General features: G+C 39.4%; 2 protein-coding genes and 1 pseudogene across 2 annotated transcripts; 1 reads left to right on the top strand and 2 right to left on the bottom strand.

Moving 5' to 3' along the window:
- The first annotated feature begins 1,489 nt into the window (after window positions 1–1,489).
- LOC139457075 (uncharacterized) lies at window positions 1,490–26,849 on the top strand. Its single transcript, XM_071238517.1, has 7 exons — window positions 1,490–1,510; window positions 2,544–2,622; window positions 4,351–4,398; window positions 20,252–20,353; window positions 21,216–21,317; window positions 22,837–22,861; window positions 24,784–26,849. The coding sequence occupies exons 1-7, from the start codon at window positions 1,490–1,492 to the stop codon at window positions 24,794–24,796; spliced, it is 390 nt and encodes a 129-aa protein (XP_071094618.1). The 3' UTR covers window positions 24,797–26,849.
- LOC139457579 (uncharacterized) lies at window positions 10,908–13,057 on the bottom strand. Its single transcript, XM_071238955.1, has 2 exons — window positions 13,034–13,057; window positions 10,908–12,698 (listed from the first exon to the last, which is right to left on the bottom strand). Exons 1-2 carry the CDS (start codon window positions 13,055–13,057, stop codon window positions 10,908–10,910), a joined length of 1,815 nt encoding a protein of 604 aa, XP_071095056.1.
- LOC139457987 (uncharacterized) lies at window positions 14,329–19,095 on the bottom strand (annotated as a pseudogene).
- Window positions 26,850–27,443: the final 594 nt, after the last annotated feature.

The raw sequence follows: 27,443 nt of genomic DNA, 5'->3' as shown, positions 1-27,443 counted from the left end.
CAGTTTCCATGGACGACTCACACCACTGCTGACTCGGCCCTCACTGGTGCTGGACATATCTTGGTGTACCTTGGTCCATCTTACATAATGAATTATCATGCCATAATATACATTTATACAATTTTTCCCGTTCAGGGCGTCCCAGGTCAATGGCAAGAGTTCAGGATCAATTGATCCAAAACCAGGCTCTACCAAATCGAGGGCAAAAGGCGAATCAAATTGCTGCAAACTTTCATCAGGCTATTTGAGTACTAGTTACAGGTCAGACGATTAGAAATCGTCTTCATTCAGCTCCATATTGCCAACAGACAATGGTGTACACAACGTTGAAACTGGGATAATAGCCGCTGGTCAAGCGTAATGTTTTTAGATGTTGGACAAAAAGTGGTGGTATGATTATCATGCACTACTGATCCTAAAACGTCAACTTTGAAATTTCCCATCTTACCTCTATCGTCCTCCAAGATCATTGGCGGTCATGACATCTACTGAAATACTTCACTATCGGTTGTAATGTGTTCCCAATTTGTTCATTAGTATCATACAACTATTATTAGAGACTAATAGCTCTTACAATTTTGGGAATTTTAAGTAATTGCAAAGTATCTCCTATTTATTTTGTGAAAGTATACATTCTCTGTACTGGTCGTAAGAGGTGATTTGATAAATCAGGTGGTCAGGCTTCCTGACTTGGTTGATTGCATATCATCATACCCTGCTCATCGTATCAATTACTGTATTATCTGGTCCAGATTTGAAGAATTACAAGCTGCCGTCATATAGCTGGAATATTGTTGAAGGTGGCATAAAACAAAAAGCTAATAAACAAACAATGTACATCTGCTCTCTATACATAGTACAATTCACATTAAAATTTAATTTCGATGATTGACCGAGATGTCAAGTTATGCAGATACACATGAAATAAGGTGTGCAACAATTGCTTTTAGTGAAAATGGTTCTCTGTATGTGTTGTACAAGCATCTTGTTAAACAGAGTGATCTGTCAGTACAACTGATCGAATTTACTTGTTTGTATTTCTTGGTTTTGTTTACAGACTGGATCGATTCAGTTAAGCTCACTGCTGAAGACGACCTTCGTGTGGATGATAAACTTTGCAACGCATTGTTCAAAGAGCATAAAATGAAGGTAGAATGACTAATGCAGTGCCTCTCTTTCAGGGACTGGTCATCTATTGGGTGCGTGTGTGTGTATGTGGTGATCTTGGTCTGATTGTACTTTAGACTATGCTATTTTCCTCCCCACCAGACCCTATTTTATTATCCCCCCGCCCACCAAAGTTGGCGGGGGATATAGAAACAGGCTCTGTCTGTCCGTTTGTCATGTTTTGTTTCCGGAGCACAACTCATAAACCGTTCAATATTTTTTCATGAAACCTTGCAGGTCTGTCAAGTACATGCTGAACTGGTGCCTTTTGCTATTTAGAAATTTTAGAAATTTTTATTTTTTACGCTTCCATGGCAACAAGATGGACTTAGGTTCTGTGAGGGTAGGGTTAGTTTCCGGAGCATAACTCATAAACCGTTCAATATTTTTTCGACATTGATCAAAAGATCATCATGCATCGACATTGAAGGATTGACAAATTGATACTTCAACAGATTGATACCGACATGCTTGTTCGACAAAACTCAAGGGATTGTCATCCGTCACTAGACTGCTGACAAATGATAACAATCTTATGACAAACAAACTAGGGCATGCTTACTAAGATTAAATGAGTAGCATGTGCTTCATTTTCATTTTTACATTTCATTCCTCCAGGGCATGTCTTATTAGGTTGATAGTCCTTAGAAATCTTCTTGAAATACTTGTCACTTTTAGTGAAGGTCAAGTTTTTTCTCAAGATCAAACTGTATAATTTTCACAATAACAGAATAAGTGTTGACTGTTGAATGATGGTACATACAGTACAGTGCATATTGAAGTGATAAGATTTTTTGTGACCTTAATTGAAGGTCAAGGTCACTGGATTGGTTATTCATAAGATAGTTCTGCTTCTTTGTGTATTGAACCAACCACCTGTTGTTTGTTCCAACTAAAAATAACTGTAATTGAGGGTCAAAGTAATTAAACATGTTGTTCACGGCACTGTCGTACTAATGTAGCTAGAGGCATAGAACTAATTGATTAATATTATTTAAAACCAGAAATGTTGCCATTAAACTGGTAGTGATGTCATAAGGTGGAAATGTGGAAGGTTTAACATTATGCAGCTTGGAACTGATTTGAGATTGCAGTGGGCATGTTGAAGTAAAAGTAATGCATGGTGGTATGTAAATTTGTGGGCCTTGAAACACTTTGTCAAAAGGCAATCAGTGGAGATTCTTTATGTTTACAACAGCATTGTGAGATCATCTCATCAATAATGTTAAGGAGGAGCGAGCTTCTGTACCTTTAGCACAGTTTGGCTTAGTTTGTAGTTTCATGTTTGTATGAGGCATTGTTGTGATTGTATTTATGCTGTGATCTAACATAAAGTTCATTAACAAGCCATAATCCTATTTCTGATTTATTCATAGACGAAACCAATATTTGTGAAGGAGAAAGAGGCTCACATCATATTCGAGAAGTCTGTAAAAGCTAAGGAAATTACCAACAGTAAGTCAAGGGTGTTATTCTTGCAATTGACACTATATACTCCATGTATAATTAGTATACACTATTTGACAAACCCATCATTACTGACACATGAATTTATCTCCATGGTAGGTGTTTATTGACAATAAGGAGACATCAGCAGACTTGGGTCTGCTTAACCTTGATCTTTCGTCTGTCAGCACCATATTTGTGCATGTGGGTTTAAATATCTACAACTGGTGTCACTTTGGGCCTTCCTCCCATACTATGAGTATACATACATGTACTCATAAGCTAACACACTATGGTTTAACTGGAATACTATTCCCCCACTCACTATTAAAAAGTTCATATTCCACTTTATTTGTACACGGTTGATCTTCTAATACTTCCTTTTGATAGAAATATGACAAAAACACACATAAGGAGGATATCCCATTGTTGAAACACTGCATGTGTCACATCTCTTTTCATTTGCATCTTTCCTACATCACAAAAAACATTTATTAAATAACAGAAACAATGAGAATATTATCTGTTATTGAAAGATCAGGAGCACCTTTACAGTACAGTACCACAAATTCTTATGAAGACGTTCTCTTCTGAAGGCCACATGTCTCGAAGACAAGCAACCAGTTTTTGTGAAAATCCATTGGATGCAAACTCGTGACCTTTGGATTGTTAGCCTGACAGCTAAGCAAATGAGCTATGTCCACACTGTTAAACGAAGTGTAACTTTATCTAGTCCTGACTAAAATGTTATGGAAATTAATGGAAAGGGTCGCATAGGCTACAAGGTTATGGGTAGACATGGTGTCTCTTGACTTTAGCCTCCGGCCACTTACAATGCCATTTGGCACACTCGTCCCATTCCATAATCTACCAGATACAGGGTGGTAAAGAATCGCGAAAACTGAAAACCAAGCGTCAGACATCAAATTCACCAGTACGCATGAATGACATGGTATTTTATAATTCGTTGGGTGATTTTGTGACTGAAAAGTGTGGCAAAGAACACTATAAATGTAAGGATAATGTGGATTGTAGTAAGGAACAAGAACTCTTAGGGCGAGTACGCTTTTATTACTGAACAAATGTAGCTAGTAAAAGTGACTTGTGTGGAAGTTCAAGGACAGTTTCCTCTAGCCAATATATTCAACACTAAACCATTTCATCCATCCACATTTTGTGTGAAGAATATTATTAATGTAACTGAAAATCTTAATGCAATACCCAACAACTGCATTTACTTACGTGCATCAGAGCTTTGGCTCTCATCCTTAAAAATTCATGAGGAGGTGGTACAACTTACTTAGACCACCAGCACTGCTCTTACCCATCATTTTCATTACAAAACAGGAGCCTGATTGTTTTATCTTGATCGGATATGTGGAACAGTTGACTTTGACAATAAATAATAATCCATAATTTTATTTTGAAAATTATGCCAAATGACAGGTTTAGATATGTGCTAAAAAATTATTGAAAAGTTTCTGACCCTATCTTTAGTTAAGACTTGTAAAGTATAAATCTTCCAATTTATTTTGACTTTGTGCATTTGTGCAGTTTTTATGCAGTGATATAACTGGAATACTGTTCAAAGCGGTGTTAAACCCAACTCACTCACTCACTCAAGTTCCTTTGAAGGAGAAATCAGCATATGGCTGAACAACATCTGTCCCTTATTGTTGTAATTGTTTACTCCATGCTCTTGTATGATAACCATATCAGCCATTTTTCTATTTCCAGAGAGTGTGCCGGACAGACGAGTGAAGATTGAACCAAAGAGAGATGATAGTAGGTCATATTTGAGTCTCAGTAATTGATCTGCATTCTGCTAACTCTCTTTGTATAAGATTATTGACACTTATCAATGAACAAAATATGGTTCGTATATATAGCATTAATACAACCTGTATACTTATGTTGCCCTATTTCTCTGTTGCAAATTCAGGTGTGTATGTCTTGACCAGGGGTCCAGAAACCGTTGTATGCGCCAGACAATCTCAAATGTCCGGTTTAAAAAATTGCTTACCGGACATTTAAATTTTTCTGTCCGGACATTTTAAAAAGTGTTGTCCGGACATTCTTAAATTTTGACCGGACATAATCAACAGTTAGGACTGAGCATTTCTGTCTGCAGTTGTTACACAATGAAGATTATCTACACTGACAAGCTTTGTTTGTTTTGATTGTTGTAATCTTGCTGATAGTCCAAGCGGTCACTCACTGTATTAGGCAATAAACTGAGTTGACACTAATTAGTCGAGGATTGATTACTGAGACCACTTCCCCATAGACATAACTATAGGAAATACAAACGTACCAATCCAAACGGAAAACAAAGAACCAAAATTCCATTACAATAAAGCTAACTGGGACCAATTCCAAGATATCTGCAACGAAGCTAACTTAAACGAAATAGAAAATAATAATCCAGAAACCTATTGTAAAAACCTAACAGACTATATAATAACCAAAGCCAAAACCTCCATCCCCTTCAAAACATCTAAGACAGGCAAACTGACCGTGCCATGGTGGAATGAGGAAATAGAACAGACTAGATGAAAACGTAAATCAGACTTCAATAAAGCAAAACGCGACTACAAACATCTAAACATAGCCCACGAACTAAACCACCAGGTTAAAAAACTAGTCCAAATAGCCAAAAGTAGAGACTGGAAAAAATTCTGCGAAGGTATAAATAACCGTACAGATGCAAAAACGGTCTGGCAAAATCCACGCCATTAGAGGCTTAAAACGACATAAAAAAACCTAGCATTAACAACTCAACCAACCCCGCCCAAAAAGCAAATAATCTCGCCAACCACTTTTCGGCTGTTAGCAGTAACACCAACTTCAGCCAAAAATTCCAAGACAAACAGAAAACAAACCCACAAAAGAACCAAACAATAACAATCTAGAAATAAACCAACCCTACACAATGGAGGAGCTCCTCTACGTTATCCAAAACAGGAAAAAGGGCACAGCCCCAGGATTAGACCTAACTTCTTACCAAATAATTAAAAAACTCCCCCTAAAACTACTCCAGGCACTACTCAAACTATACAATCTCATCTACCTAAACGGACAGGTTCGTACTCCCTGGAAACAGGCCCTAGTCATACCAATCCCTAAACCTAATAAACCAGCTAATCAAGCTAACTCATATAGACCAATATCCCTAACTTCAAACTTATGTAAAGTAATGGAATCAATGCCTAAAAATAGATTACAACATTACCTAACCCAAAATAACATCATAAACCCAAATCAAAGCAGTTTCACTCCTGGCCGCTCAACCGTAGATAACCTCGCCCGACTAGTGCAAGATATTAAGACAGGACAACTAAATAAACAATATACCACAGGAATCTTCTTAGACTTCTCTAAAGCTTTCGACATGGTATGGCACGACAGGCTAATAAATTTTTTTTTAAAAATAGGACTCAAAGGTCAGATAATAAACTACATCCAGTACTTCCTAAACAATCGTAAATAACCGTGGGTATAGACCAAACACTATCGGACCAATGTCCCCTAGAAAATGGCACTCCCCAGGGCAGTATCCTCAGCCCCACCCTCTTCAGTATAATGATAAACGATCTATTCGAGGGCCTATCCCCTAAAGTAAACACATCAAAATTCGCGGATGATGGAGCCCTCTGGATCTGCACTAAAAGCATTAAAATGGCCCAAAATTTACTCTCTTAATAAAATACAACAATGGGCTGACAAATGGGGCTTCTCCCTTAACTCAGAAAAAACAACAGGAATAGTATTCAAACATAAAAACATGAAACCCGCCTCCCCAATCCTCTAGCTAAACAACCAAACAATCAAATTTCAAAAACAAACCAAATTCTTAGGACTTATTTTCGATGAACATCTCACCTGGGATGCTGACATCCAAAACCTAACAACTAAATGCAGTAAAGACCTAAACACCCTAAGATGCCTAACTGGCTCTAACTGGGGAGCCTACAAAGATACCCTCCTCTCTCTCTACATATCACTAATTAGATCAAAACTAGACTACGGCTGCGCCATATACAACACCCTAAACAACTCTCTAAAAAACTTGACTCAATACAATATCAGGCTCTCAAGCTAATTACACGCACCCGACATGGCACCTCCTACACCTCACTTCAGGCATTAACAGGAGAAATGCCAGGAGAAAAGTCTACGCAGGGAACAGCTAAGCTTAAATTTCTGGGCCGCGTCCCAATCAAACCCTCTCATCCAAAACTTAATAAACCAAAATATCAACCCCAAAAACCAAGCTCTAGCTCGTAAACACCCCTTACTTACTCTAATATCCCAAAGATAACAAACTACCTAAACGAACACCAAATTAAAAATCTTAAACAAAACTGCAAACAATCAAATATCTTCACCCCTAAACTTAAAATACCCAAAATAGACACAACACTAGCTAGCCAAATAAATAAACAAACCGACCCAAACATAGCTGAAACCACCACACTAGCATACATACACGAAAATTGGCCAAATTGGTGTCACATTTACACGGACAGATCTTCAGATCCGACCTCCAAACACACAGGTTTAACTAAGGCAGGCAACTAACTAACCTTCTTGTGGATACCCGCCCACATAGGAATATACGGTAATGAACACGCCGATAAGGCAGCCAAACTATCACTCAAAATGCCAGAAATAAACTTAAACTTACCCATCTCAAAATCAGAAATTAAAAGCGTAAACAAGCAAAAAATCACCAAAAAATGGCATAACCTATATCTAAGCTCAAATAGCCAAATCAAAAAAGTACTCAGCAAACCACTAACCAAACCAAAAAGTCTCCATCCATCAAAAAAATCGACAGAGTAATCACTAAACTCCAAACAGGACACACCAACCTAAATAACCACCTAAAAAAAATTAAAAAACACACTACAGGTAACTGCCCACACAGCAAACAACTAGAAACCCCAGAACACGCACTCATCCACTGCACTCACTACCTAACACACCGAACTACACTACAAACCACCCTCAATCTAAACAAGGCTCTCATTCTAGAAGCAATACTAAACCCACAAAATAAACTAGAAAACTTCAAGGCCTTAGGCGAATTCTTAATCAAAACGGAACTAATAAAATGCATCTAAAAACACTATAATCTACCAAATCAAAATCACATAAACAAACAAACATCCACCATACCCAGCTCCCTTAGTTCTACTCCCCAACCCCATCTGCATCTATTCCAAATCTCAAAATTCCCAAATTCTATATAAGCAACCCCTAAAGCCCCCTCTTGGGTTGCACACACCACTTTCGCCCCTTTCGGAAACACATTAAATGGCCTGGCCTGGCCTGGCCCGTGTGCGAATACGCATCAGTTGGAAAGCCCACGTTAAATCTCCAAAGTAAGTAAGGAAGTAATGTACCTCATTATCCTCAAAATTCTACGATACGTAACCTCAGACAAGAAGCAAAAGCGTGACGACAGCCAGTCGACCGATGCAGATTATTCGAGCAGATCAGCCAAACCCTCAAAGTCCGGACGATCATTTTGTAAGTCGTGGCTAACGACTTTCACTTGGTTGACATACAATGAGGATTTGCAGATTTTATTGTTTTCAGTAGCTAGTCGTATATTGAATCTTGATTGACTGCCATTTTGCTTTCTGTGACGATTGATATCAAATTTTCTTATGGTCAATAATTAAGTACAGATGAAAAAAAAGTATTCAAATAACTATTGCTATCAACAATATTTTAGTATTTGTGATTATATTATCTGTCTTGTTTTTAAATAATCTTTGGTTTTAAAAAAACCTTTTTTCCCCCTTGAGGTCACATGATAACCAAATATGGGATAATAGTGTCGATCCAAATGTTACAACGCGTACACTTGAGCAGATAATGAATATTAATTAGGCCGTTCACTACATTAACAGATCGTGTTTATAACAGAAACAAACGTATGTTTTCCATGTATATCTAAAATGATATTATTTGTTATCAATTATCCGGCGAATTAAACAATTTAGATTGAAATAATTCATCATATTATGAATACGTAACAACTTGTAATGTGTGTGAAAAGTCTTACTAATATACGCTATTTGAAGGGGGCATGGCCTAAATGCAAATGTCCGATTGGGATTTTAAATTTTCCGGACCCCTGGTCTTGACCCACATGTGGATTATATGTTCAGCTCACCTGACTGAAAGTCATGTGAACATGTCATGGTGCATTGTCCGTTATCCATCGTTACCTTTTGCAATTTTGCAATCTTATTATAATTGGATCTTAGTGCTTGCTACTGCTACACATGGATCTGAGGACATCTCATTACAGGTCATGTCAGACCCCATTTTGCGAACTTTGACCGACTAATGAGATGACTAAAAAGAAGTCGACATTAGAGAATCAGAAAGCAGCTTTCTTGAGCTTTACAGCACAAAATTTAAACTGGCAAATTCCATTCTAGACTATGCTTTGAAAAATACTGATTCAAAATTTGAAAAAAGAAAGAAAAAAGAAAATTCTTGAATTTCTAACAGATGGTCGCGATTGCATGGCGGTACTTCCAACGGGCTATGAAATGTTTGGAATGCCCATGTTACCCATTTTGGTTAGTTGGTTTGTTGTTTTTTTACGCCGCACACAGCAATATTCCAGCTATATGACGGCGGTCTGTTAATAATCAAGTCTGGAACAGACAATCCAGTGATTGTCATCATTAACACCGATCCACCCAATTGGGTTACCCTTTTTGAGGTTGCATGATTAGAAAAACACATTCCCACTGTCACTTTCCCGATTTGGTAAGTGACACTCTGATTGGTCGGATGAAAGGTCATTCTGACGTGCCCCGTAATGGGATGGCCACAAATCTTTGTTTAGTGATAGCGACAACTAAGATCTGATTTTAATGAGATTGTCATCTCAAACCACATGGCCTATGGAGCTGAAACTTGTATGAATTATCTTGGTCACAGAAGTTGGATCCAGTTTTAAACATGGCTGTCACAGCAGCCATATTGAAAATGTAATTTTTGCCATACCTCCTCCATTATGTATCATTGTTAAATTTGATATGTTAGCATTTGGTTTTCATCTGGAATTTTGACATTGATTCAACCTTTTCAGTAGAATAGTTTGTGTGTCAAAGTGAAAATGCTACTATGAGCAATAAATATTGGGCCAATTTTGTAAAATTTTAACAAAACAGTCATTGCTTCGGACATTCAGGCAAGAGCCAATTACCTACAGCACTTTAAGAGGGGTTTCTTTCTTGTGACAGACACAAAAGGTACATCACTGTTTGAAGCCCATGAACACCGACAAAGACCTTGCACTTTTACCCTGCTCTAACATATTTGCTCCTCTAATATAGCTTTACTGATGAACAAACAGAACAACATTTTTTATACAAAATTATATCTTTGGGCCAATAATCTCAGGACAAGTGAATGTTTACTGTTAACTTGTCTGAGGACCCCTGTTATTTGATGATAGAGGAAAATATTGTTGTACAGGTATTAAAAAACAATTTAGTCAAATTTCCAATGTTACATCCATTTTCTGTTTGTCGCATCACCTTGAAGTATTATGACCACCCTTGTCTAATATATTTGATAATCATAGCCAATATCTCAAAAGTGCACATTAATATTGGTAAGGAAATATATACTCACTCCTGTGAATGGAATCCGACCAGTGTTTATTAAATCAGCAAAACGTTGCTTGCTAGCCACCAAATGTGATTCAAAAGCAAGTCTTTTTATGTCAACCAAACTAATGGGATTCAAGTATTGGCCATTTTGTTTAGTGGCATATCAACTTCATCAAAGGCCTTTTGGAAAAAAGACTGTTTTGGCCTTTACTCAGACATTTTTATAAAAACTGTATCCTTGCGTAACATAAGTTCGATCACATAAGCAATCCCGAGCTGTACTAGCGCGAAACAAAGGAAACATAAAGAAAACGAAAGCTCACCTTAATTACTGTTTATTAGCGTCCATATTGGCAAAGTTCCAGTGAAATCCACTGTCAGATCGATCGCTACTTCGCCCGCCATGTTTGAAGTAAACAAACATGACCTAGAAACAACGTCACATAAGTTCGGTCACCTGATTGGTTGGCTCGCTCTCCCGCATACAGTGGAATGTATGGTGTCCTATCCGTGTCACAGTACATCACACAATGCCACGTTGTCGGATTTATCGTTTTTCTTGTAATGTTTAGAGAAAATCCCACACAAATGTTAAAATTTGAAGAAGACATGAAAATTAACATATTTACACAAGATACAGTCTGGATATTATTCTTCTTTTTCGTTATGACAAGGGCACCAGAATTCTGAGTTTCTTCTGACTACACGCACTGAAGTGCAATAACGAAGGTGTACCCAATGCTGACAGGTTGGATGAGTGCATTGAGCCCAGCTAGTGTAAAGTTCTGAATAACAGTTGCCAATTGCCTGTGGCTCACGTTTGCTGCAAACACAACAAACTTCATTATCTGCCTCTCTGTCGCTGTCAGAAGACCAATCCAAAAGATCGCTATCGTTGATAGATACAGGAGAATTATTTGCCGCTTTGCTTGTTGACGGTCGGGGCGATGCCTGGGTGCATTTCTTCTTCTTCGAAATTGGTTTGGAGGTTTTAGGTGGTTGAGATTTCCTCTTTGGCACATATGCCTTAGCCTGATGTGAAACTATTTTATCCAGAATTGAAGACTCTGTTATCGGCTTACCACCAACAACGGCACTGAGAACGTTTCTTTTCTTGGTAGGCACTGCCTTCTTGCTTAAAACATCTTCTTTGTCTTGAAAGAAAGTTGTAACATCTGTCAAGGAACTAGTTTGATCGCCGTCATCGTTTTCGCCATTCGACTTTGAAGCTTGTTTAAAGACTGTAAACGGGGCAAAGTTGATTTTGGTAGTAGTTGACTTGTCGAATGGATAGATTCCACATTTTCGGAAAGAAGACTGTAGATTAGAAGTAGTGAGTGAGAGATTATAGGCCTTGCATGCTAATTCACAAATCAAGTGTTTGTCAATTGATGATGAAGCATTCTCACGCATGGACTTGTGACGAAGGTTGTTGTAAACCTTAGAAAAGGGTCCAAAACAACCAACACCCATCGGCTGTAAAACATGTGAAGTATGAGCTGGAAGCACAAATAGAACAATATTATTTTCACGCGCCCAAGTAATAAGTGGAATGGAGATATGGCACTTGTGACCGTCGTACAAGACCAACAACGGAAACTCTTCAGAAGCGGCGACAGCGTGTTTCTTGAAATGAGATTGTAGATAATGCTGGAAAACTTCCGTGTTTGACCATCCCGTCTCCGTAACAGTTCCAGTCAATCCTGGTGTACAACCTGACAAAAGCTCCTCTCGCATTCTTTGTCCCTTAAAGACGAAAAACGGGGGAATAGCATTTCCTGACGCATTACCACATCCGATGACAGTTGTCGTGCTTGACCTCGGTGCTACAACAGCTGTTGGCACTTGTTGACTTGAAACTATGGAAGGTGGAACGTGATTTTCTACAAGTCCCTTTTCATCTACATTATAGATTCTCTGTGGACTGTCCTCCAACCTATATTTCTTCAAAATGCTGCCGAGTTCATCAAAGTAATGGGTAATGGTTTCCTCGGATGTTGCCTTGGCTCTTTGAAGATCTAAAGATCGGGGCTTCTTAACACGAAGATCAGGCCATCTCTTAACAAAACCGTAAAACCACTGCATAGAAAGAGGTGGATCATCTTTACTTCTTTTTCCAAGATGGATCGCAAGATCAGTGGCAATAGCGGTAACCTCTGCCCTGGAGTAACCATATCCAAAGTTAGCCATGACGTCGATGTGGTCAACTAATAACTTTTCTTCCTCAAGTGAAAGAAGAGGCTCCCTTCCAGTTGTTACACAGTCAACTGACACTTTCCCGCTTATCCAATCATGTAAAGTCGAAAACGGTACACAAAATTTCTCAGAAGCTCTCCTTATAGCCATCCCATCAATAACAGCTTCATATGCCTTGTCTAGTGCGTTTGACACATATTGACGGTACTGGCCCCTCCCTGTTGGTCCTCCATCGAAGATGGCCTAAAATATTAAATTCATTCTTTGAAATAACTTGCATACACTTGAAAACCCCTAATATAAAAAGTTCACGTCGACCAGAGAGCTTTATATTACGTGGAAATCGAAATAAGATATGGCCCAGTGAAGCTTCCATAGATTTTTAATCTGGCGAGGGCGTGACCTATTGTGTCATGTGACTTCCATTGTCCAGATAGTAAACAAAGCAGACGACGTTTTCTCTGACATTTACGATGGCTCATTTCTTTAATATTACGATGTTTTGTTTGTGGAAAAAGTGAGTTAAGGAATCCTTGGTTAAAAGTACATTTTTTTATAATTATTTGGATTAAACTTACGTTGTGTATTTTCACACGAAGCATATTTAGTCCAGTCGAAGCAAAAGGCTGCCGCTCTCGATGAAAGCTCCAGGTACCGCAAAATCTCGTACAACAACACGAGAGTAAGTGATGAAAATGGCTGATCGAACTTATGTTATGATCGAACTTATGTTACGGAAGGATAATAACATTTTGTATTTTGTTTAGTTGCTTGTAGGTCTCACTTGCTCTTGTATACTCTCAAAATGTACATTTGGCTCTGTAAACTTCACCTCTGAAATTGCTAAAGAAGCTGAACTTTGGCATATACCCTGTATTTCTGGACTTATGTTTGTAACTTATTTTATTAATTTTATTCAAAATTCCTTATAATATTGTTTTTATTAGTTTCGGCGAAATCGTGTGTGAAGCGATCGGAAGATCGCACAACTCACCGTTATTAACAGCAACCACGGTCAGAATACCGCTATTGACGCCTTGAAACGAACTTTAGTTGACAGAGAATGGATACATATATCATAAATGACATGCTTTGACTCATTAAAAGTCATATTTGTTTTTGTTTGACGATTCTATGTCAACATGAAATTCTCGCGCTCACGTGATCCCGTGCGTGTGAGCCTTGACGGTGACTGGTCAGACATGTTCCATGTAAAAAATAATACTCAGGAATAGCGATCAGCTGCTTCGCTTAGGGTTATTTTTTTTAAAATATGTTTAGTAAAGTTGCATATAATTAAGAAAATAATGGAATATATTATTCAGATACAATTGTTGCTGATCCTTGCATTAAAAATCCTATAAACGCCAGTAAGGTTTGACGGACACTCTTAGGCCACTGACGATTGGGACACAAGATGGAGAGGCTTTTCGGTTGCGAGAGGTTTTATTTCCGAACACCACGAGGCGAGTACAAAATAAAGAGGGAGAGAAGAGCGAAGACAAGGGAGGTAACTCGGGAGTCTTCCGTACCGCTAATAACCAGCCAACACTATTGGCGTAACTTCTTCTTTCCTTCTCCAGAAGGCCAGTAACAGAAACTGAGTAAAGAATTGGGCTTTCTGCCTGGTAATTAAGATGGACATAATGGTGGTACCATACACTAACCGCCGTGTGAACTAAATGTAACACAAACATTGCCTATAATGTACGAGAAAACGTAACATTATGGGAATAGTGACAAACAAAATGTATGAAGCATAGGATAGACCGTCATAGGGTAAACTGCCCTCAAGTCTATGGGATTATTCTGCCAAACACACTGTGTGAGTCCACAATGACTCGCTTGAGAATAAACTCACAGATTGTCTATATCAGTCAAGGACGTAGTCACGTAAACGGCTGGGTAGATGACGTGAGCGTGTAGGGTACCTCTGTGTCTGTACCTGACTAGTCACGGGTTCAGAGGTGTAGACGTGGGCGGGAATATCGCTGACTGTATCTTCTTGGTCTGTTTGGATAGTAGGGGAACTGCAGGCTGGTGCAGGCATCTCATGAGTCTGATACTCAGGTATAGGGTCATTCTCTGGAGGACTAGAAAGGATTAGAGGAATATGAGGGGGGTCTGGTGGTTGATGGCAGCTTGCCATTGACTTGTCTCCTTCATTGTCGTCATCCTCATTGGCCCCTGCATGAGTGCGTACTTACGTCAGCGGCATGAAATTAGGTACTGTGAAGCACTGAGACTGTTTCACTCCGTATGAAGCACTCCTCAACTGCTTTCCGGCAAACTTTTGAATGTTGCACCAAGAACCATCTGAGTGGACCACAAGGTAGCGGTCTCTAGCTCGAGTCTTGTTACGGTCTGTGTGAAGATAAACCAGGTCATCAACCTGTACCTGGGCACTAGAGGGTAGAACTCCCTTCGGGGCTTTTGACTTCTGGCTGTGGCGGTGATTACTGGAACGCTGGGAATGTTGGTCAGTTATCAACTGCCTGTCGCTGATAGGTAAATGACTGTTAGTGAATTGATCCCGTTGTGTCCACATTTCTCTGGCCGATAGGCCCCTTCCCCATATACGAGCATTCAACCGGGCTAGGGTCACACAAAGCGTCAGAACTGTGACAGAGCCACCCAAAGGATCTTGGCGTAGAAGTTCTTCTTCTAGCTCTTGGACGGCTCTTTCGGCAACAGGGTTTTTATTGACATTCTTCACTCTCCCTATCTCAAGATTTATTCTGTGCTTGTGAAGGAGCTTATCATTGATGATAGAGGTAAATCCGGTGGCAGGGTCTGTTCTGATCACAGCTACTGGACCGTCTAATGGTCTGAGTTCAACGCAAAGGCGGATGAGACCATCGCGTAGTGTATCTCCCCTCTCATTTTCGATGAGACATGCGCTGGTGTACGAGGTTACTGTTTCTCGCAAGACAAGAATGAGTTGTCGTGACCGCTTCAAGACATCTGCAGCAAACGACGTACCTATTGATTCTGGGGGGTCAGAGGTCGACTGTTCTATGATGGTATGGGTCATCTTCTGTAATGATGAGCATTGATGGCAACTCTTCGTTGTTTGATCTATAGCTCTATCCATGTCGAGAGCATAGAAGAAACGGTGCACTACCTGTTTAAGTTGGTGGGAGGAGGGATGGTCTAACTGGATATGTATGGATGTGAGTAAACCATCTAGGACTTTGCAGGGTACTGCTATTAGTTCACGAGTTGGGGCTAGAGGTTCAACTCTTGGCACAACCAACAATCCATCCTTAGCTATGGTGACTGAATGGAGATACCTCTTGACATCCTTGATGTTGGTGAGCTTTTTAGATGGCCTGGTACCCTGAAGCAGGTGAGCATGGGTCCTTCTCATATCTTGACAGTCAGATTGTATGTCGTGCCACGCAGCTCTGCTGGTGAAGGGTAACTTAGCATCTCCGGCGATGATTTCTTGAACTGACATTGTACGGACAACCGAGTCTTCAGTTTTCCGGACAAAGGAGCAAATTTGACAAGTTGGCTCAGTACAATCAGGGGCGTTCCGACTTGAGAAGTCTGAGGGTACATTTGCTGATCCAGCCAGGTGACGAATAGTAGCCTGATATCGACTGACTGTGGAAAGGAAAGTTGATACGCGTGGGCTCGCTGAGAATTCACCCCTGCACAATTTCTCAAATGCCTGAACACAAGGCTTGCTGTCAGTAAGAATGCATGTGTTGTGGTGAGATTGGATGATGAAGGGGCTGAAGTGTTTCGTGGCCGCAGCAACAGAAAGCGCTTCGATTTCACAGGGAAGCCATGAAACCTGGCGTCCACGAAGTTTGGCACTAAAGAAACCTGCAAGAAGTTGCCTACTGTCGCGTGTGACGTAAAGTGTTGCTCCGACACCACGAGACTTGACAGCACCATCGGTCACGATCCATAACTGATCCTCCGGACGTGGGAGCACAATGGGTTGGAACTCAATGCAGCCTGGGCCTTAGCAAAGGCTGTTGACAAGTCGTCTGACCATATGATTTTGTCTTTGCTTTGTGAACCTGCTAAGGCTTCATCCAACGGTGAAAGGAGGGTGGCACATCCATGGATGACACGGGCTAGTACTTTATAAGCTCCAATGAACAAACGAAGTCCCCGTGTTGTCTCTGGAGGAGCGCATGTCGAGAGGGTCGCTATTCGGTGGGGGCTAGCGTGAATGGTGCCTCGGTTCCATATCCAACCCAAAATCGTGAACGTAGACGGACAGATAACAGTCTTAGCGGCTGACAGATGGAGACCATTCCGGTGTAGGGCCTGTAAGACACGCTTCCATGTATGTAAGATCTCTTCATGGGTATCCCCACCACAGTACAAGTCATCAGCAAGTTTAGCAACTACTCCCTCTTCAAGTAATTCTCCTAGCACTCGGCACATGAGCTCTTCAAGAGCAGTTTCTGACCCCGGCATGCCCATGGCATAGACTCTCACTCCTCTGAAGGGGGTCGCTACACCACAGTACTTCATAGACTCACGTGAGAGTGGAATCTGGTAAAAGGCATTTGTGAGGTCTGTGCTAATGATGTGTCTCCATTGGGCTATTTGGCGTAACGTTGAGTCAACATCAGGCATCAGGGATGGTTGTGGCTTACTGTAACGTCCAACGTCTGCAAAGGCAGTGACCAACCGGAAGCCTCCGCTAGACTTCTTGACTAGGAAGGATGGGTTTAAGTACTCTACGCAGATATTGGCATCCTCAGGTCTGACAAAGACACCCAAGTCTTCGAGTTCGTTGAACTTTGTCTGTAGTTCTAAAAGTCTGTCCCTGGAATATTGGGGAACACGTCCTTTGCGCTGCGGCAGTAGTACAGGTCCCATGTTCACAACAGCTTGGAATGGACCGGACTTCCCGTTATAACCCTGGAACCGGGGGTCAAAAACAGTGTCATACTCTTCAAGAAGCGACTTGAAACTGGCCACTACCAATGGGGGAATAGTAGAATCAGGATCTAACTTGACATGGCTAGAGTAGTTTGCGCCCTGGTGATGAACAGTTTAGGTTTTAAGACACGAAGTTGGAGGGTCATGGGCTGTCGCATTGTTGTCCGGTAGGATAGCAACTGGTCTGACTTGACAAAAGTGTTCATGTTGTCTCACGGTCTGTGGACTATCAGTCAAATTTGGGATGCGGATCCTGCCTGAGACACTTGTTAAAAGGCTAGGTGGAGGCCACATGTAGTCGTCTTTTGTAGTCACTTGTCTAGAGTCGATACGTGGCTCAACTGCCACGGTTCCATCTTGAGAGTACATGTCGTCGGGAAGGCTTACCTCCAGATATTCACCAGGCCATACTGTAGCAACATGGGGAGCTCGTATAAGGCTTGCACGCCGCACAGTGTGACGAGTGGTTGGTTCGTCGGTAGAGCCATAAGTATATGTAGCATTGTCACCGACGTGCACTTGTCGTTTAGCTGGTCGAGTGTACACATCATTGCACGCAAAGAAGGGGGTTCCTGCAATGACATCGACATCGAGGTCCTTATCCACCAAGCCTTCGAACAAAAACTGTTTGTCATCGCGCGCAAATGTCATGCAGGTCTCTCCAACGACTTCTAGGGGTGAGGATCCATCTGCTTGATGGGCTGACTGTGATGACTTGGTAATCTTAGCATCTAGACGTATTGCGGCTGACAGGCGAATCATATTGCCGGTTGCTCCAGAGTCGAGTGTGAGGCGGACACCATGATGATGGTGGAAAACATCAATATATGGAGATTGGCGGACCTGGATCCTAAGTGCTGAGAGGTTAGACTTAGATAATGTTGGGGGCTCGATGGTGAAAACATCCTCTGTCTCCTCATTGTCATTGTCGTTTATGTCCAAAATGTGCGATATCTGTCGAGCCTTCGTCATGTATTTCCTGTCCCGTTCTGGTAGGTGTGGGCACACACTGAGGAAGTGGCGTATGTCTGAACGACCAGCTTGACTGCACAGAGGGCACATCTTGTTTGGGCGTTGGGGGAGGTCTTTGGAGGTCTGTTGGTAAATGGAGATCTTCGGTTGCCATCTGAGGACGCTGCAGCCCTCATAATCTTCACGTCATCCCCTGTGCGTATTTCATCTAGGAGAGATGAAAGTGCCTGCGAGACTTCCGGTTTGATGGAAGCTAAGGTCTGTGAGCGTAGTTCGGTTCCATATCTTTGCTTGACCAGTCTTGGCAATTCAGGGTGAATCAATCGTAGCCATGTGAGTATAACAAAGTTCTCTAAAGTGGGAGAAAGTTCCTCGTCCTCGTTGATTATCACTCCATGCCAGATCTGAACATAACTTGCCAGATCTGACCAATGGATGTAGAATTCTTCACCATAGTGTTCCTGGAGATAACGGGGCAATAATTGGCTACTTGTCCAAGCATAAGTTCCAGGGCACTGACCTTTTGTAGAGCTGTTCGTCGCAACGCGACGGGAAGCTCCTCATTATCATCCGTAAATCCACGCAAGGGAGCATGGGCGGTTTTCTTGAGCCATGTAGCACCTGTCGCTAGGAATGGAGCAAAGTTCCGATCTAGTGACAATGTATACAAAAGATTTTGATGCCAGTTCTCAAATGAATTAACTGTCTCGTGTTTGGTTAAACACCACTGTTTAGGTGCTCTCGCAGTATTAGCCATGATGAGGGTGTAACTTGTGCTATCCAGTAAAAGCAATACTGACCGATCGTCTGCTGTGAAGCGACTTTGAGTGTTTTGCACGATCCAACCGAATGTCAGCTGTGGGAACTTGTCCGTAGCGCTGCCACCACGCCAGTAAGGTTTGACGGACACTCTTAGGCCACTGACGATTGGGACACAAGATGGAGAGGCTTTTCGGTTGCGAGAGGTTTTATTTCCGAACACCACGAGGCGAGTACAAAATAAAGAGGGAGAGAAGAGCGAAGACAAGGGAGGTAACTCAAGAGTCTTCTGTACCGCTAATAACCAGCCAACACTATTGGCGAAAGTTATATCATTGGGTGTGTCTTGACCGAATCACCGGTCGATTCCAAGAAAACGTGTGTACAGCTGATCGCTGTTTCCGGCTTAGTTTACGAGAAAATACACAAGGTAATCTTAATCCCTAGATATAAAACAATGCCTAGCAGAACAATCAATACTATTTAAACGGTAAATAAACATGTCTGGTGATTTTTTATCTCAAATTTCGAATTTGTACTGACAAAGTTTCTCAGCACCCGTTCGTTTTGCCGGACTTCGCTGAAAGGGTACGGTGTAAATTTTTTCTGCGCATAATATTCAAATTTCTTTTTTTCCAAAATATTGAACCCGCTAGAGGGGGGTGCACATTATACATGGGTGCGCACTATACTCAAGAAAGTACGGTATGTTTCTCCTTATGATGCCAAATCATTAGATGTTTGTGTTAGCTTTTAGTTCTCAGTATTTATGCAGAAATCTTTGAAAAAAAATGCTGACAGCCACTTTTGTTAAAATTGCTGTCTTTATTGACAATTTAAACTGTTGACTACACATCTAGTTGAGCTACAGTGCTGTGGCACTAAGTGTTATTTTCAAAAGAGCTGACCATAGTCATATCTGACATCACAAACTATAAGAGGCCACGTTCATGTGTAATTGTATCCAGAGATCAGTGCGATGAAAAATACATTTGAAATAATATTAACAGGGACTGTTTACAAATAGTCTCTGATATTAAGAACAATTTTTACATACTGTTCTGGAGGAAATGTGAGTATTCAGTGGACTTCAATCATGTTCAAACATTGTCAGTATCTACTGTCCTCAATTAATTGCTAATCTGATCTTCCAGATGTGAGAAAGTTCCTATGGATTGCAGCAATCATCTTTGGATTCATTCTGGTGGTGATTACCATCATATTCATCATCCTGATATCAGTAAAGTGTAGTGGAGGTAATATTCTCACTTACTTTCAGCATGTTGCTTTGTTGAATCCTATTTATTGTAAGACATAGACACAGGTCAAATTTTATTATTAGTTAAATTAGAAAGGACCACAGTTGGTTGACCGATAACTAGTAAATTCACATGTCTGCTTTCAGACAGTAATGTATGACATTGTCTTCTGGATAATAACTTTTGAAATATAACTTTCAAATATTGAATGATGGCAACTTCAGGTCCTAGACATGCAGTGTGTTTGACAAACAGTCCTGTTGGTGTGTGTTTTACATCACATGATAATAGGCAAAGTTGATATGTGACTGGCTTGGGAAATATTCATTGATTTGAACTAGTTTGTTGTGAGGCCATTTTTAAACAGTTCATGTATGACAAGCCAAATCAATCTGTACTGAAGGGGTCACTTGACTACACAACTGTTTTTTGTTGTGATACCACGGGTTTGATTGCCATCCTGATTGATTTTGTGGTGAAGAGATGCAAGGATCATGTGAAGATTCAATTTATATTTTGTAGATGTTAGACAAATATTGGAGTATGATATTTGCTGTATTAAGCACCCTGTTCCAATGAGTGAGCCCAGACAAACTTCTAGACCGATCCTTATGTAGTCTTCATAATCACCACCTACTTAAAGACCGAAAATTTAAATGAAATTTCTTCTGTAATATATCAACCTTTTTTTAAAAAAATAGCAGCCCAGCAGGAGTACCGGTATATAATTGCCCAGTTAGTTAGCGTATTACGGCACATATGGTAGGTCATATACAAGTTACTTGGGCTCAGTGTTATTCTTTGCATTATGACTGATGTTCATTATAGATCTAACAACCCTACTCTTATGATTCCTCAGCATCTTCTGAGGGAATCTTCATTGCTGCTGTCTTGATCAATGCTATTGGACTGATATTTGGATTGGCAAATGTGGTTGGGCTATTCCTGTTCCTGAAAATGGGTATGTGTACCATTAGCTTATGAGTATCTTTTGCTTAATTTCCTTTTCCATTGTAATCCTGTGATGAAGCTTACATTTAGAAGTATTAATTCTGTTGCTTTGATTATATGGTGAAATTTTCAACTGCCACCAACTTTACCACCATCATTCCTTTTTTTAGCTTACCTGAATGAAAGTAAACTTATGTCCTGGCACATTGTCAGCCATGCATCTGTCTGTCTTTATCTCTTATATTTTCCATATCTCCTCTAAAACTACAAGCCATATGGAGCTGTGTTTCAACCCCTAGTATTCACCTTACCTTTAGTATAACTGTGAACCTTAAGAGTGGCAACTGCAACCCCTCATGTGCCTTTCTTGAAAGTTACACTAAGGTTTAACCTTGTTGATATTCTATGCAAGATCAACCCTTAGTAACTATTCACACTAACCATTGCAGAAAAAGAGGAGAATCTGGGTGAGTGTTTGTGGGTTTACAAGTGAGTTGGAGTCAGGTTGGGGGTGGTTTAGGGCAGAGGCAGTTAGTGGGAGGGAGGTTGGCAGCATTCAAGGGGGTTGGGTTGGAGGACGGTGTGGGGTTTTGAGTGTACATAGATTATATGAAAGTGTTTGTGCACAGAAAGTGAACTATTGATTTGTAATCTGATTGATGAGGTCTCTATGTAACAAAAAATAGTTTTACGTCTCATCTAAAAAAACTGTTTGATGTATGCACAGCATCAACCCCTAAGTGTTCACTAGTTAACACTAGTGGTTGCAATATCAACCCCTAGTGTTTCAGTGACACTAACAGTTGCGGATGCAACGCTTAGTGTTCACATGTTCCATCTAGTGTTATGCGTATGCACACACACACACACATTCACACACACGCACACGCACAATTCATGATTCGATGTGTACTCTTCAACCATGACATAATAGTTGGTGTAACCAGGTCATGAAGTAGTTTCAAAATTGGATAAGCACATCTTAGGCCCAACAGCACACAAGCCTGCCTCCATATTTCATTGAATTATCTACATTGGGAGCAATATATGCTTCCCTGGAAACCAAACTTGACTTAAAAAAGAGTGAGTTGGCTTTAACGCCGCTTTGAAAGTATCCCTGTTTTATCACGGCATGTAAGTTTAATGAGAGGAAAGCCCAAAGTGTTGCAGGTCTCAGATGTTTACCACTGTGGTGAAACCTGCAACCACGGGTATGGTGCTGACAAAAGTTAAAATATAGAACGTGGGGTGAACTGGGATTTAAACCCACAATCATAGGTTTCTGGTGTTTCGAAGGGAGACTTTGAAAAGAAAAGGTGGATTATGTTTCACCATCCTGCAACTTTGGCCTCTTTCTACAACTGGGGTCTTTTTCCTTAGACAGAACCATACTGCTCTGAAGCTCACCTTAATTATGAGGAAACCTAAATACAAATTGATAACTAATTTTGCATTTCTTTGTGAACAAATTCATAAATTATTATTTCAACAAATCTACTCTGGTCCTAATATTATCATTTTGTTTGTAGGTGAAGGAACATCAAAACCCAAGGAGTATGTATACTTTTTAGTTTGTGTGTATCTCATCTTGACATAGTCCATGTGATTGCATCTTCGGCATGACATGATGTGACAATAGTGTTACGAGTCAATTCCAAAATTGAAACAATATGTTGACCCAGTAATCTGTACGTAAAATAATTTAGTATGAAACCAACAAACAAACAACAAATAGTAAACAACCAACAATATTATTACACAGTTAACTAGGTTTTCAAATCAATACATACTACAAAATATCATGGCAGTAGTGATAGCAAAACATTCTGTGATAATGATATTCACCTGTAAGAAACAGTGGTCAAGCTTCTGAGATAGGCCTTGGCAAGAAATCCAGGGTGTTAATTGATCTACACACAACCACTGATCTTGATGTAATGTCAGATGAAATGTGAGATGATATAATCATGCCTTCGTCCTCTTATATAGCCCAAACACCTTCCAGAATATTCTGTAATGCTCCACATCAGTCGACATTGTTTCAGGAGGGAAGCATCCAACTAGTTACTTCCTCACCACTGCTTACATTAAATAATACTACATTCCTGACAACATTGTCCAAATACAAAGTTATGAGCTTCTACTGAATCTTACCAGAAACCATTTAATACAGTTACAACATTTTTTAACAGTAAAGTACACTGCCATATAACAATAGCGTCAAGTTGGACTTGTACTAAAATCAGGGAAGTGCTCTTTTCTGGATCAGAACGTGTCATTTGATGATTTGGGATATTGAAAAATACTGAATAGCACAATGAACCAAAAGTGGGGAACAAGTAGTCAAACTCCATTTCTGAATTGATTCATCTCCTGATGACTTTTGTTTTCTTACTCATTTGCTGGTCCATTTATGCAAATTATGAGGGTCTCATTTGTAAGCTTTTCATGGTGCTTATATTCTCATTATCAATGAGCTGTTAACTACATTCAGTCTTTCACATGCTAATCTTGATAAAGATTCAACATATCTAAGTTTCCTTCATCCTAGGTTATCCAGAACTTCCTTACAGAAGTGCTGTTACAAGCACCATCTCATATATTGCTAAACAAAGCACAGAATTTCTGTCTCTCATGAGTTTAAACTCAACAACCAATCAAAGTACTGTTCGGCACAGATCTACGTTCAAAATAGTGAGCCATCGATATGTTTCAAAGAAGGGATTATACAACATTTCAAAAAGAACTTCAAGCTGAAAAAGATGTTTTCTTGAATATTAAAACTGGAAAGTATTTATACTACCATGCTTTCCCAGTTGTTTTTAGATCGTACATAATAACACAAATCATGTTTCAAAATGAAGGCAAATGTAATGCAATTAAATGATTAAGTTACCTCCCAAAGTGATCCCTGGTATTGCTGCTCCAAAATAATGACAATATATTCTCTCTTGGTGGTGAAAAACTGTATTTTAGGATTGCATTTTATGTGACAAATAATTTCTGAAACAAATCATAAAAGACTGATAAAGTACCACTGAAAACAGTCAAAATTAAGTACCAAAGGTGTGATCTGCCTGACATTGTTTTCCAAGTGATGACCTAGATCTGATAAATAGGCAATAGCTGTTCTTTATGAAAGACATTTCATTAGCCAACGAAATTGGTCAATCATCAGAACATTGTCAAAGGTCACATGGCATGGCTCTTGATGCTGTACAATTATCCATATTGAAGGGTTTTAGATACTAGTCAAATCACTAAACATCAACATTAGAAGCCTCACTCATTAATGCAGATTTCTGGTCTGGTTTATTTATTATCAAAAGAAAATCATGTGAATGGATTAATCTAACATAATGAACAAGTTAATTAATACTCATTATTGGAAGTTCTTGCTAGCATTTTGCTCAATACAATTCTTCCTTATTTCTTTCAAAGATTATGTTACAAAAATCTTCATTTTTATTTTTCAGAACTACGCAGTAGGTTATCCTGTTGAAGAGTGACATTCTTCAGTATAGTCTGGTAGTGCTAATTTCACTTTGTGTGAATATTCCACTTCTAAGCTCTTAAACTTGCCTTCAAATGCTTTTTGTTATTTGTGATGGTATATTATGTCAGGGATGGTCAGTTGAAACTGTGTTGCAGGCCTTAAAAAGATCTGCATTGTTAATTCAGTGAAATTGCTGATCAGTTTTAACAATTTGTGAATCATGAGAAACATCCCTGATAAATTGCATCATAATGTATTTCATATAATGACTTGTTGTGTTCTGTACTCTCTCTCTCTGCTTTATTGGCAAGTTAGACTTCTGCTGATTAACATATGTAAGCTTCCCTCTGTCTTTTGTATACTGTAAGTCATGAAAGTAATGTGAAAAATGCCAGTGTCCCATGTTCGCATCAATAAAATGACACCTTTTTATCTGGACATAGTGGAATATATTAACACATTTTAGGCCAGCAGTCGACACTCACATATATTTCATGATTTACAGTATATGTTAGTTTAATAGATACTACTTTGTTATTACCATAAATACTTCAGATATTAATGTGCAGAGGTCTTGACATGAATATTCAAAGACATTTTGCATTGTAATGAATTGGCTTCTTCGTAGTGATAGATTCGTTTCGAAGAGGAAATGTAGAACATTACTAAATCACTCATAACATGGCAAGAGCAAGAACCTTGTTATTTTGAATGCTGTTGTATACAATCTTTCTTTTGGAAGAACTGTTGCCTTCCAAAACTTGTTCAAAGATTATCGATCTGTTACTAGCCACTGATGGTCATTTTGAACCTATTGCTCCTTTATTTTTGCATGAAGTAAAGAATTTTGATATGAAGTAAAACATGTGATATGTCCAGATAGTTATGTTATTGGGCAGATCTTTTGATGAGTCATATATTTGCCAAACTCTTTGGGGAAAAAAGTAATATACCCTGAACATGCAGTTCAAAATGAAACTGAATGCCTGCAGTGGTATCATGATATCCTACCAACAGTTATCTGATCCAGTTATAAATATGTTGCCTTTTTTCATTTGCTGATGATGGTTGTGCAACGTTCTTATCATCCAAACTATTTAAATATTAAATGTCAATACGAGAAAACAACCAGTCTTGATTATCTGCCAAAACAGATTAAAACCATGTAACTCATCCAAACTGTTTGCCTATTAGATCCATTTAATGTTATATCATTGCATGGTGATCCATACAGTGATGGCTTGATGAAGATGAGGTGAGATGTAAAGACACATCGCTCTGTATGATAAAGAATTTCTGTCAATAACTTTCTGTAATATGAGACTGTATGTTTGCTGCTACCTTTTACTGTTACAAGTCACTTAATTTTATTTCAACATACATGAAAGAAATATATCTAATGTTTTGATAATTTCAAAATAGCAGGGTTTTCTTCATTGTTCTTTTAGATTTTTTATTCCTGACCACAGGTTCATGATGATGTATCTATGGTTCTGTAGCTTGTACTTGTTAAACATAACTGTATGGTTGTCAAATATGTTATTGTGCATAATTATATGTTGCCTCATGGTGTTAACCTTTTCAAAAAATATTTCATAACAACTAGTCCAGGGGTATGTGTTTTTTCATAATTTGTCTGGAAACATGACCAGGTCATACACGAGACCAAGAGGATATTTCATTTGTTGATACGGGGTGTCCTATACATGTATACAGACATTATCATTCAAGTTTACATTACATAATACAACTCATATTGTCTGTAAGGGGTTCAAACCAGTCATCAAAGAGACACACTCTGAAATGAAAACACTGACTTCATATTGCATGACAATTACAGAGAACACAGCGATTGCACAAAACAACCAAAGAAGACTCCACTTCATCAGTTGGTCCGGAAACACAATGTTGATAACAGCTTACCACCAGAAAGCCACAATACAGAGGATATTGATCCTACTGTTGTGCCTTTACAGCTGAGTAAAGCTAGATCAACCGACTCTCCTAGACCTCTACCCCCACGTAGACTACCCCCTTTGAACACTACCCTGGACACATCGACCAGGAAATCCAAGGAGAAGACAAATGAAGGGTCAGTTCAGGCTTAAAAACAGAATGAAATCTGGTTACATATACAGCTGTTAAGAAGAATAGAAACATAAAGATAACTCAAGAACAATGTAGAAGTATGTACCTTCGTGGTAGAAAACTCAACATGAGTTTCTTGCTACATCTGTGTGGACGAAGAAAAATAAAAAATAATTTCATTATTGACAGGACTACTTATTACATTTTGACAACACAGTAAGTTTAAGCAAAAAGGGTTTGTTGTTTTTAAATCTGAACTTTGATTATGCCCAGCTTGATAATAAAAATAATTATTTTTATGTTTGAAGATGCATGTTTTTTATGCAATGGATTGATGAATGATACGAGATAGTGTTTGTTTGAATGGTGTAACCTTCATCTAACACCTTTTAAGGGAAACAACACTCCAACCTCTGAAAACCTTTTCTGTGCTTAATCAAAATTTGCTTATTATGGACTATTATCTCGACTGATTTGACGTTGTTCCGTGTTATTCTCACTGCGGGAAGTGAAGCAACATCCACCCGAGGATCAAAGAATGACAAACCGTAT

Source organism: Haliotis cracherodii, unplaced genomic scaffold (assembly GCF_022045235.1).
Source record: "Haliotis cracherodii isolate W230 unplaced genomic scaffold, xgHalCrac1.p SCAF_12, whole genome shotgun sequence".
NCBI lineage: Eukaryota > Metazoa > Mollusca > Gastropoda > Lepetellida > Haliotidae > Haliotis > Haliotis cracherodii.
This window is presented reverse-complemented; position numbering and strand designations above follow the sequence as displayed.